Source organism: Austrofundulus limnaeus, unplaced genomic scaffold (genome assembly GCF_001266775.1).
Source record: "Austrofundulus limnaeus strain Quisiro unplaced genomic scaffold, Austrofundulus_limnaeus-1.0 Scaffold302, whole genome shotgun sequence".
Lineage (NCBI taxonomy): Eukaryota > Metazoa > Chordata > Actinopteri > Cyprinodontiformes > Rivulidae > Austrofundulus > Austrofundulus limnaeus.
This window is the reverse complement of record NW_013952704.1, coordinates 189,806-203,170: the sequence shown is the minus strand read 5'-3', so window position 1 is coordinate 203,170 and position 13,365 is coordinate 189,806. Positions and strand designations below refer to the sequence as shown.

At 40.9% G+C, this 13,365-nt stretch overlaps 1 protein-coding gene across 1 annotated transcript in view; it reads right to left on the bottom strand.

Annotated features, from left to right (window-relative positions):
* ache (acetylcholinesterase (Yt blood group)) overlaps window positions 1–13,365 on the bottom strand; it is a 34,562-nt gene that overhangs the window by 4,334 nt on the left and 16,863 nt on the right. The window contains exons 3-8 of the mRNA XM_014021724.1: window positions 12,640–12,863; window positions 12,281–12,541; window positions 4,501–4,723; window positions 4,131–4,376; window positions 3,593–3,785; window positions 578–744 (exon numbers count right to left, since the gene is read on the bottom strand). Coding sequence (XP_013877178.1) covers window positions 578–744; window positions 3,593–3,785; window positions 4,131–4,376; window positions 4,501–4,723; window positions 12,281–12,541; window positions 12,640–12,863 — 1,314 coding nt within the window. The remainder of the gene's footprint in view (window positions 1–577; window positions 745–3,592; window positions 3,786–4,130; window positions 4,377–4,500; window positions 4,724–12,280; window positions 12,542–12,639; window positions 12,864–13,365) is intronic.

Sequence of the window (13,365 nt, the reverse complement as noted above, 5' to 3'; positions counted from 1 at the left end):
GTCATTAGCAACTCTAGTAATGTATTTACTGAGAAAAATGGTGACATGTTCAATACTTATTTTACCTGCTGTACCTTCACATGTATGGTGTTCAAATTTCGTGCAGCTAGAAGCTTCCTTTCTCAAGTTACGACTAAAATTAATCTTGAAAAACATGTTACTTCCTGCCCGACTTGACCAAGCTACTCCCCGCTGCCCCCAGCAGCTTCTTAAAACTCCACCATCAATCTGACCAATCACGTCTTGGGCCAACTATGCCCATAAAAGTCAAACCAATTATTTCTTGGGTCAGCTCCTCCTACAAAATAAGAAACTCCTACTTTGTGACTGCAGAGACGCCTTTCTCACCCAGGGAGCAGTCTCGGTATTATATGCTATATATATTGCTGTTGTTCTACGTGTCTATATTTAATTTCATTGTACAGACTTGTGCAATGACAATGATGACTCCTCTCCTCTCCTCTCCTCTGCTCTGCTCTGCTCTGCTCTGCTCTACTCTACTCTACTCTACTCTACTCTACTCTACTCTACTCTACTCTACTCTACTCTACTCAAGCTTGTTTGATGCAGTATTTACCTGTGATGTTGAGGAGGCGTGGAAGAAAACGGTTCCAGAAAGCACACATCTGGTTGCGTAAACCTTTGTGGATCTTTAATGGTTCAGTGTTGAGAGTGACATGTTTCTGTTCACTGATGGTAAACAAAGGCCAGCGCTTTCCTTTGTCCACAGGGTCATTGGGGTTTCTGATCATAAGGAACACAGAAGAGAAGCAACAGAATTTACATGTGCACAAAGGTAGGTCAAAATAGGTCCCATCATCAAAAAACAAATGAAAAAGCAAAAAGCTAAAATACATAAACAAGCAATAATAAAATAAAATTAATATATTTGTTTTATATTTAGTTTGTTGTAAAAATGTTTTTCTTTATAATTCAAATCATTTTAAATTTATATCATCTGAATGTCTACTTATGTTCTGTTCTGACAGACAGATGTTATGAAGCTACATTTGTGCCACAGAGTTGAACACACAGTGAAACTGATGTGGGTGTGCTTTTAACCTGACCAAATAATAATGTGTCTTGTGCACTTATCACACTGGAGTTGGCGTAGTTTATGGCAGGTCATTTTACCATATAATCAAATCATGCTGCTTTCTCACTGCTGTTAGATCTTAATAATAGCACTTCTACTGGTCACTACACTGTTTTCAGTCAGGTTTGAAATGAATAATATCTGCAATTACTTTATTAGGTTAATAAACTGTGAACTATTAATTTCAATCACACAAAAAGTGTATCAAATATTTTATTTTTTCAAGTATAATTTAATAGTCTGACTGAAGTTGTTTTGCTGAGAGAACACTGAGGGTTTTGGAGGGGAGCAAATCAGACCTTAAACAGAGACACACCTTGGCTACACTTAGTTTAAACAAATTTACATCTTTTATTGTTAATGTTGTTAAAAAAAAAAAAAACTAAAGCAGCAGAAACAGCCAATGAGACAGGCTGTGCTCTCCCACCCCGTGGTGGTTAATCAACCTTTTCTCTCAGTAAACACGCACCTGTTGGTCGGATGTTGTTGCCTGGGTCACTGTGATAAAAGTCATCAGACAACTTTCTGTCTGCTCCTCATTTCTTCCCCACTCCACCTGTCTGCTACTGTTCAGCTAACGTTAGCATCCACCTGCGCAGCTCGTCTCTCTCAGGTGGAGGAATCAGTAAACATCCTCCTGCCGGGTTCTCTTCTCTGATCACTGGTTTTATAATATCTGCCAGCTTTGATATTKTTCATAGTTCTTTTTCAAACTTGTTCTAACAAATACATTCATTTCTTTGAGCCCCGCTCCAACATCTGGTGGATCTGCATCAAAGCATTGTTGATATTCAAGTCCCACCCCATCTAAATTCTGACTGGCTAGTAGGCCTATCTAGTGGATTTAAAGTGAAAGCTGAGTCTCTGATAGGTCCAGAGAAATATCTGTTAAATTTGTGGCCGGGCGAGTCTGATTTTTAATTTTTTTCACCAGAGATAAGCCAGAATTCCAGCGTGGTGCCAGAATACTATCAGCCTTGCACCATTCATGCTAGAACTGCCACTGTCTTAAGCCCCATCTCCACGGACCCGCTTGTACGCAGTTCGACTCGGCTCAGTCTCAGCCCCGTGCGTCTCCATTAGGTTCCAAGCACGCTCAACCATGCTATTTCAGAACCTCCTCTCCGGTGGTTCTAAGCGGGTAGAAACGAGTAGCCTACAGCACGCTTACGATTTTCACGTCAGCAGAATGCTGCCTGTGGATTAGCGCTGGGATTGATTGACATAGGAAAGGAGTTACTTGTGCAAACTTCCTCCTGGAGAGAGAGAGATGCTTTTGTTTTGGAACATGAGCGTGCAGCGCGATACAACAACATGRTAAAAGCATATAGTGTAAAACCATCTAAGCTTTTTGGCAATCTTGAAAAAAGCAGAACTTGTAAACACTTCCTGGAGAGAGGTGAAGGAGACAAAGCTGAGCAGATAACAGGGAGGTTTCAAACAAACTGGCCGCTCACGGTTACACAAGCACTTAGAAACAGCACCACGACAAAAACTAAATAAATAAAAAGTGAAGTCCGAACAGTAAGACCGCAACGGCTTTTTAAATTTAATTTAATTTTAATTTTTTAACACAACAGTTGAAGCCGCTGCGGACGGTCTGCCCATAATCACACCCACAGAGTGAGGGACACACTGCATGGAGACACACACACACCGAGCAGAACCGACCCGACCCAAAATGAATAGAGTAGAACCGAATTCCTGGAGATGGGGCTTTAGAGACCTGTGCCAGGACAGGGCCCAGACTCTGAGTCAGCTTCCAACAATTGAACTAAGGTAAAGTCCTATCATTTCATGAAACACTTTAGTGTATCTTAGGCAACCATTTGACCTGCTGACTCCAATCATGTCAACACTGTGAAGGAAATTATGTGACTGATTAATTGAATTTAGATCATATCTTGTACTTCAAACTTTGTACAGCCATATAGTTTAAACAAAGGAAGAGAGTCAGTGTGTCTTTTCAATACGAGGCCTTTCTGTTCGTATAAACAGAGATGGTTTTACTTTTAATGTCTGACGTAAAAGGTACYGCCTCCAGGGGTGTGAACAGGAAGACAGATGTACATGTACTTTAAGAAGTTGATTCATCATTAATCATTGTGCAGTCTCTCCCTTAGATCAGCCTGGGACAGACTGGGCCCCTTACTCACCCAACCATACACTCATATAGTGCTTTCATTTATAGATTTTTACTCACTATATACAGCACTTCTATATTCTCACTTATACACAGATGAGCATATAGTCAGGCAGTGAGGGGTTCTGCGTGTTGCCCAAGGACACTTCCGCAAACTGCAGGGGCTAGAGATTGAACCTATGATTGGGGGATGACCTCCCTATCCAGTGGGACAAGGCTAAAGTTGTGTGAACCACACTCACTTCAGGATCCTCAAACAAAACAAAAAAATCAAAAAATCAGACTGATTCAGTTCAATCCAAAATGAGCTAGCTAGAGTTACAACAGCTTGGTCTCAATTTCTGATGCCTTACCCTGTCCGTGCGAAGTTGGCCCAGTATCTCATCATGCGTCGACTCAGTCTCTCCTCCTCTGAGGTGTAGTTTAATCCCTTCTCCAGTGGCAGCCCAAAGACAAACTCAATTTCGTAGCCATGGATCACACCCATCCACTCTGGCCAGGCTAAGTTAGAGGCCCGGTGGTCAAAAAAGTAGAGATATACACCTCCTTTAAGGAGAAAAAAATATTAAACCATTAACTGGTTAAAGTATTTTATACCATTAATACCATTTAGTTGTTTTGCTATTTTTATTTAAAAAAAACAGTGGTTGCAAAAGAATCACTTCTTTTGACATTCTTTGTTTTGTTATCAAATAGATTTATTTAAAACATGTTTTTGTATTCACAAAAACTAAATTATAATCATAAATTTGGAGTATTATAAGACTAAATTTTTTATAATCAAACAAAAACAATTTTTCAGGCAGAATGGGGGTACTATTGAAACCAACTATATTTTTCAGCTGCAACAGTTTACATCAACCTCTTGTTCACAGTGAAGTATCTCCTCACCCTGTGAGTTTCCTGCACTGTTCATCACCCCAAACCCAGATCCTCCCATGGTGGCCTTTAAGGCGTGGTGTTGAGCGTATGTGCGAGCAAAGTGAGCAAGAGGGCAAATGACATTGTGGTCACCCACAAGGTCGTCCATAGCATCACGGTTTTTCAGCCCATTGTTCTCATCCATCCAGTCAGTGTATTGTAACACCACAGCCTCCACACCAATATCATTAGCATGTGGTACACTCATTCTGACCCCTGGCAAAACAAATAAAATTCTAGAGTCAGAAGATTTAGGTGTAAAACTGTGGTTCATTTCAACACCATAAACAGACAGGACTAATAATTCATAAGATTTTTGACTGATTTTCTGTTTCCTTACCTTCCAGGAAATCTTCTTTAGAAATGAGACTCTCGTTGTCCTTGCTGAACCCTGGTGCTCCATACAACAAGAAGTATGAGCCTTCATCTTGGTTGACCCCAAGTAGAATCTGTGTGTCTTTAAAATTGCCTGAGTTTAGCATGGCCTCAGGGGTGTCAGGCAGAACTTCACCATCCACAACTGGTACAAATGAAAACCGGAACAGAGCTGGCCATGGCAGAACCTGATCAGAATAATAAGAATAAAAAGAACTTGTATCCATGAGTGGATCTTAATGAAAATAAAAAGACATGCAAACACCAGAATAAAAAAATCTAGCACAAGATGATCTGCATTAGAAAAGTATCAAGAATTTTCTTCACAATAATTGAACTTTCATTCCACTAAAAGTAAAATAATGTTCTAACTGTGAAGGTCTAGGAAAGTGCACTGTTGGCTTAAATTCCACCTGAAACCAACCAGTGTCCCCCAGTATGCTGAYCTGAACTTGTTTAGTTTTTATTTTTTGTTCTGATGGACAAATTGGAGACAGTTGGGGAAAAAAGAAAGAACAGCAGCATCTTCAAAAAGGTTATATACAGTGTGTGGATGCTACATGGGTAAAATTGGTAGAAAAAATGCATCATATATATTTTTCTAAAATGAAATAAATAGGTTGACTGTAGATGATGCTTTGGTACTTGGGTACCAGATAACGGGCAGACACGCACGCATGCACGCACGCACGCACACACATACACACACACTTGTTTTTATATCCTTGTGTGGCCCGTCCATTGACTTCCATTCATTTTTTGATAATTTTATTTCCTAACCCTGACCACAAACCCTAACGTTAACCTCACAGGTACCTACCTGACCCTATAACTAACCTAAACTCAGTTCACACCTCGGTCCTAAACCCAACCCCTCCACCCAAAATCAGCATCCGAAGTAGTGGGGCCCAAGGAGCACCCGGTCCCCACGAGGCTGCATTGTCCTTAAAACTGGGCCCCACGATGTAGGAAAAACACGGCCAAACACACACACATATAGCCTAACCCTGACCATATACCCTAAATTAACCTCACAGGTACATACCTGACCCTAAAACTAACCTAAAGCTTGGTCCTAAGCCTAACCCCACACCTGTAACATGCATTTGGACCCATGGGGACYGGGCACTGGTCCCCACGATTCACTTCGGTCCCCACGAGGCAGCTTTTTTTGGGAAAATTGTCCACACACTGTAGGAAAAACCCGTCCACACACACAGACACTTACCACTGCTGGTCTTAGAAAAAGAGGGCAGGATTGTCACAGTATTTATAACTTATCCTTTTATTAAATGATGTGTGCCTGACATTGTTCATTGTACATTGTATTTTTGGAGGATGTTGCTTTTAACGAGTTTGTTGTTCGCACGGACACGGCTTTTTTTCCCTCCCCCTCCTCCTGTGTCGGGAGGGGAGCTCAGAGAGCTCACTCCGCATGCCTGTTACCAGGTAAGGGCAGGTAATGGGAGCAGCAGCGGTCAAAATACCTCAGAAACCCACCCAAATAAGTGAACTCTGTGAGATTCCGCATTTTACACTGGATTCCATGACTGGATTCCRTCCACGTTTTTCACGTCACGGAAATTATACGGCCCGATGTAAACTGATCCATCATTATGTTTTTATTATAGATGAAAACCCAAATCGTAATCAAGATCAAAATCCGATTTATCGCCCAGCCCTAGTGCAGTACTAATGACTCACTGAAAACAGGGAAATATTCCACTGTCTTTTACAATCTGCTGCTGCAAAACCACCAGCATCAATTACTGATTTAATTATGTCCAATGTCCAGTTGTCCCTGAGACAAGGGAACGTTCAAACAGGTTTTACGAGGGTCTCTGCCAAGCCAGGACCTGGAGTCACTGTAAGGAAAGGTTGCTCTTCTTCTTCTGCTCTGTTGAGGTTGTGAAGCATTTATGAACAATCTGTCTTTGGGCAGAGGAGAGAGACTGAGATTTTCTGTACCTAAATATAAAGAAATTGTATTTGTGCCAGATGGTTGAGCACACAGTGAGATTCACATCAGAACTTTAAATTTTGAACAAAAAATATTAATCTGTGAAAACAATGTGTGCATTCAACTCACACACACAAACACACACTTATCCCTGACCTCTGCTATGCACAATAACACACACACACGCTCATGCACAGCATCTGTTCTCTCAACACCATCCTGTGAACTCTGTTCTGCCTGTTGGCTCAGGTTAGGACAGAGTACAGCAGGTCCTTTTGACATTTAATTAGATCACAGTGCTCTCTCTAATTACTGTCCTGATGCAACTCAATAATCCAGGTAGAAAAATCTAACAACGTTGAGCCACTGGGATGTCATGCTTGGTAAATACATGTTTCAGTTTCTCTGAAACTCCAGCAACATACTTAATGACCACTGGGCTAGGTTTTGGGTCCTCATTTTTACTTGATAGCTGGTTGGAGTCCTGTTTAGGATAAATAAAGAAGAACCTGTCAACTTTTTCAAACTCTCAATTACTATTTTAGGTAACAATTTATACTGGTCACAGTAACATTCTGACTATATTGAAATTAAATATGTCCTGTAAACTTGCCGTGGTGCATCCCAGTTATCCAGGTAGAAAAATCATAAAGAAAAAAAGAAGTTAATAAAGTTCACACGAGAATGGCAGGTTAGTGTTCCTGAACTGCAATGTCTTAGTCTCTGAAGGAGGATAGTTGGAAACGGACCTGTATCGAAAACTCACCCATACAGACCAGTATTTGCGTTTTGACTCCCACCACCCACTGGAACACAAGTTAGGAGTGATCAGGACTCTGTACCACAGAGCAGACAGTGTCCCCACAAACCCAGGAGCCAGAAAGAAAGAGAAGTTACACACAAGACAGGCCCTGGAACAATGTTGTTATCTTAACTGGGCTTTTCTGAAAGCAGACAAGAAACCCGAACAGGATTCCAGTCAACAACCAGCTGAAAATGAAKACCCTAAACCCAGACCCAAACCTGTCGTCATTCCATATGTGGCGGGAGTTTCAGAGAAACTGAGATGTTCATTCTCTAAACATGATGTCCCAGTGGCTTTTTATTTCCCTTTCCGCTCTTGGAGGAGTAASATGCTTCTTCCTTCTCTCCTGCCCTTCCTTATTTTTTCCTGCTTTGGTGCTGAAAGCCTTCTCTACATTTTTCATCTGAAATAATAAATCATGGATATTTTTATTTTTCTGGATTTGGTTTGCTGGTCTCTCAATAAAATTCTTGGAACAAAGTTTTTTCTTCTTCCATGGGAGGACATGTCGTAGGTGGGACCTCAGTTCTTCTCTGTTTTGGATTTATGTCTGGACTCCGATCACTGGATTCTACAGATTGGCTAGGTGGTCTCCTGGTGTTCTGCAAATCAGCATCGGTGGCTGTTCATCTCCTGGCTGCCTGACCAACTTGAAGGATGGCCATATTCTATCAGAACTCGGACATTGTGTCTTGAGTGAGCTGGACTCGGTCTGCAAGCGATTCTATTGAGGGTCGCGGGCCGGCTGTGGTCCCTGGACTTTGCTGGCCAGATGGAATTGATCTTGGAGGATCTGAGAGATACGGCTCGGCGGAATTTTTGTCCACACCATTTTGCCTGATTGGGATTGCCACCTTGAGAGTACCAGCAGAAACTCTAAAGCAGATGGGAAATTGTTGTTTTCTGCTTGTCTTCTCTGTTCCCAAAACAACTGATTACACAATCTGGATCTCCCTGACAACAGCCATGGATCTGTTGAATGAATTCTTCCTGGCTGGATGTTGACTGAGGCTCTGCCCCCTCCCTTCCCCCTCCTTTCGCCCGTCTAATCTATGTTTCATGGGAAGGCTGTAAGCTGCACAGAAATGAACAATTTTCCATCAATATTTCTGGACTATGGCTATGCTGGTCTGGGGACTGGATTCTTCAGGCCCCCTTAAAACTCACTTACTCCTCTGGCTAATAAACTTTCTCTATGCAGAGATTTTTTTCATAAACACCATAGTGTGTCACAGTGTTGATATAATTTGATGTTTTTGCTTTTTTCTTCATCTTCCCTTCCCTTGTGTGTTTTTCAGATTTTCTTTGTTTCTAAGTTGGCGGCATGGCAGGCAGACTGTTACTGCAACTGCACTGTTTTGAGCTGCTGTAATGTTCAAATTTCCCCACTGTGGGATCAATAAAGTTCTATCTTATCTTAACTTAACACATTACGACAAAGACTGGTTCACCCCAAAGATCCAGACCCCAGCACAAACAGAGTAATGTTGCGTATGCTAATTACTCTCTGGGATAAAAAAAGTACTTTTGAATAGAATATAATAGAATTGAATTGAACTGAATTAAAGTGCCAGGAGGACTGTGTCCAGTTTTACATCGGGGAAACAAGGCAGCCACTGTTCAAAAGAATGGACCAACACAGAAGAACAACATAGTCAGACCAGGGGTCTCATTTATAAAGGATTGCGTGGAAACCATACTAAAAGTGAACGTACGGCCAAAAGGCGGAAATGGCATACGCCAAAAAAATTCAGATTTATAAAACCATGCGTACGACCGTTTCTGCGCATCTTTCCTTTATAAATCACAGCCGCACGTCAAGAGTTTGCGCACGAGGTCCCGCCTCAGGTTCTACCCTCTACACGCCCACATTCAACCATAAACAGTCAATGTAAAGTACCTCATGAATGTTAAGATGTATTTAAATCAGTCAGCTGATCAATGTCAAAAGACGTGATTGGTTCAGACACGCTCCGTCGTGCGTCTGGAGGTTGACAGGTGCTGACTGACAGCTGCTCACGTGAACACAATGTCTGTAATTGACACAGATTTTCCCTCATTTTGCTTTAGAGTAATCTACTGATTAAAAAAAACTCAGCTTCAAATTAATTTTCCATCAGAGCCTGCAGGATGATAAAAACAATAAAAATAAAATTAAATAAGTCAGATAAAATTAGAAATAAGTTCACTGCTCTTCTCCTCGTCCTCTCCCCCTCCTGCCTGCTCTGTTATATCCACGGCAGACACCCCCGCCCCGCGCACGCACGCACGCACGCACACACACACACACACGAACCCCCCCACCCCCCGCATGCATGAGAAACACGGACTTCAAACGTGAAGTTTTATAACATCCACACTGGCGAGGTGGATGCGCCCTGCGTGTGTATCCAAAGCGTGACATTTGCTGTCCTGCTGTTCTTGTCGGGGAGGGGTCTGTGGGTCAGGGAGGGGTCTGTGGGTCAGGGTCGTCTGAGGAGGAAGCAGATGAATGGAGTTGTGCAAGGGAACTTTTATTTAAGATTTAAGTTTTTTTTTATTTCAAAGGTCCTCATGGCTCAGCAGCAGAAGCATAAATATTACTGTTGAGAAAGCTGATGATAAAGCTGAATAATAATCTAAGTCTGATGAAGGTAAATTAAATATCTGACAGTGATCATTACACAGTGTGGCTCTAATTCCTCACTTCACCATCTGTGTCACAGTTTTACGTCTCCAAAATGAGCGTACGCATGGGTCAGAGCTGGCTAAGGGACCACACATTTTCACATCAAGTTTGGATTTTATAAATCACAACCTTGGCGTAAAAAGTGGCGTACGCAAGTTTCTGGGCTCAAATTGTACATACGCCAGTTTTATAAATCCGACCCCTGAACTCTGCAGTTTACATTCATCTACTGGCTAGGTCCCTACAGATGGTCTTCTTTTTCATGTGAACAACTGTTTGTCCACCATGTGGAGGCAGTGCTTATAAGGCTGATGTCACCTGAAACTCAGACTGAAGAAGGCTCTCGGAGGAGAGACTAAACGTTACATTAAAGAAGAACCCGTCCAGATATCCAGTAAAACTTGCAATTTCACTAACAGGTATTAAATAAGATGCCTTTAAACATTAAAAATAGCCCAAGCATCAGAAAAAAATGAGTATAAATTTTCATTTACATTAAGATTTTATCACTTAAACAACAAAAAATTATAAAGTGATTGCTGACAGTCAAGTGCATTTAGCAGCACACGCAGTCCTTGAATGCTTAGTATGTGACTATTTAAAAAAATATTCATCTACTCATGAATGTATATTTGCAAGTTTACCGTTCCCAGTTCTTTTGTCAATGTGAGTACGGCAGTGGTGAAACTAATGAGCAAAACATTGAAAGATGCTTAAATACTTTTGATACACCAATCTCTTTAAAATAACAAAGGATGTGTGTATATATGTGTGAGTGTGTGTGTTGGTGGTGGTGAGGGGCTGTGACTCAGTATGAATCTGATTGTAACGCCCCCTTCATTTTGGATGCCCTGAGCAATGTATTAAAATGAGACTGCATCACATTTTGAAAATCTCCTGTGTGCAAAAACACATAATCCTGAGTCTTCACCAAACAGGTTTTTGCACATAGTTTCAGCATCCTGAAGTGCTCTCCTGCATGTTCACCATGCCCTTTATGCACCCGCTCTGACATGACGACTTTCAGACCCCATCCGGATGCAGCTATGCTTCAGAGATGATGACAACATGCCAGGACAACACTACCGCTAATGGTGTCACACCTGTGCCCAATCGTTTACATGACTGTTTACTATCACGATTGTTTACGAGATGTTTACAAGATAATTTTCCTGTATATGTGGGAGGTTTTTAGGCCTCCAACATCAGTTTCAGACTTCCTAAAGAACAGGAAACACCAACAGCAGCATAAGAGAATGCAGGTCTTTGAGCCTGAATATGATAACAAGTGCATCTTTCCTTGTGACCAAAAGGCAAATGAAGGACGGACGAGCACGGTGCAATATTTATTGGAGCCTAAAGAGCATGGATTAGTTGTAGCAGCTGCTCAAGCCGGAGCATAGCAATAACTTACTGCAGCCAGTGTGGTGTTGTGTTATGGGTTGTAGCCTAGGCAATGAGGGCAATATACACAGTCACGCTTCAAATTCTTGACTGCATGTCAGTGCATATACATCCCCAATTCACAGATATGATGCCATCGTTGCCGCTTAGCTCCAACCCAGGACCCCAATACACTTCCAGCACTATAGTAAACTGGTAAACCATAATATCTGCAAGATTTTGTGCATGTGGACCTCTTTAGCCTAGAACCCATTTTAATCCTAATACAAGTCTGAAGACCTCACCAAGACTATACAAAGACCATSCACATTACTGTTGGTTTCTTAACCTTGCAGCAGGGTTGTCATTCAGAATGAAAAGGGCCTAACAGAAATCCCAAAAAGGTAATTTGAATTTCTTAATTGTTTGAAATTTTGCCTAGCTGTTTTCAATATTTTTTTATATTTTGTGGTCTTTTAGATGTAATTATCATTTGCTTTTAGTTATCACAAGGTCCACAAAGGTGATCTGTTATGTACTTTTAGCTCCGAAACCGAGGAACCAGCTGCCCCATCCTTTCAGTCAAGATTTTTCTTAAAACCTATCTGTACTTAATAGATTTTAATACAGCATGGGAGTTGATGTTTTTGATTTATTAGAATGTTTTTAAGTAATGTCTTGTAAAATGTATGTTATTGTTTATATTTATGGTGTCTTGTGCTTGTTATTATCTTTTTACTATTTATTGTTTTTGTGTGAAGCACTTAGCCCAATAGTAGTTGTTTTTAAATGTGCTTTACAAAATGTATTTAATTTGATTTTTTGAGTGGGACTTATTATTTTAAACAGCTGATATGTGAGGATTTTTTGTTAGCTCAAATCCATTTCTAAAAGTCAGCATGACAAAGGAAAAAAAACAGATTCATTACCCGCCATTCTTGGTCAATAAGTTCTTGTGGAGGTTTACTCCGTAGACAGTCCACCAGTTCGGTGTCATTGCCTCCATTACAATCAGTAAGTTTGGCAAGAAGTATGGCTCGTCTTCTGGCTTCAGCAGGGCTGACTGAAGCCCAGGGACAGTTGGGAACCCCACTCTGGAGGATGGCCCTTGTAAACAAAGACCTGCTGTCTGGAGCCAAAAGGTGGAAGCCTACAGAGGCACCACCAGCACTCTCTCCAAAGATGGTCACCTGTTTTGAAAATCAAAAGAAAACAATGATATCAGAATAAAATTTCCACCTGTAAAATCTGCATAATAAACACACAATTAAAAAAGAGAAGACAAAACCTGTTTGGGGTTTCCACCAAAGGAATGGATGTTTTCTTGCACCCACTGCAGCGCCAATCTTTGGTCCAACAGACCCATGTTCCCAGGAGCCTCAGAGGAACCAWGAAGTGCAAGGAAGCCAAATGCACCAATCCGGTAGTTCATAGAAACTACAATAACTGTTTCAGAGTGGGCTAGGTAGCGACCATCATAGACATCCAGAGAAGAGGAGCCACTGTAGAACCCTGAAAATATTAAATAACWGGTTAATATTAGCTGATATTTTCAGAATCCATAAAAGCTGTTTTATCAGTCTGTTTTTAAATTTATGTCATTGCAATTACAGATTTTGAAACTTAAAGCATTTAATTGTAAATGCTAATAAATATATATTCCTTCATAGTAATGGTATATATCGTGGTAGAAAATTGCCATAAAAAGCAAAGGTAATGTAATTTTTAAAGCATTTACTGTGCAGAAAACTAATCATAATCAAACCCAGCGTTTTTGCTGTAGTGTAAATGAACATAACAGAAATACAAAAGGATGTATATTGCACAACGGTTTCAACAACAAGCAAAAATATTTCTCAAATTTTAAACAATATCAAAACTGGATACCGCATAGTGGTAACATAATGACCCCCACACGCACAAATGCACCAGAACTCATAAGTCTTTATTTCTAATAAATGTCATGCTACTAGGTGCATCCCAAAATTATAGTGGTTTGGGTGGGGGTCTTTTT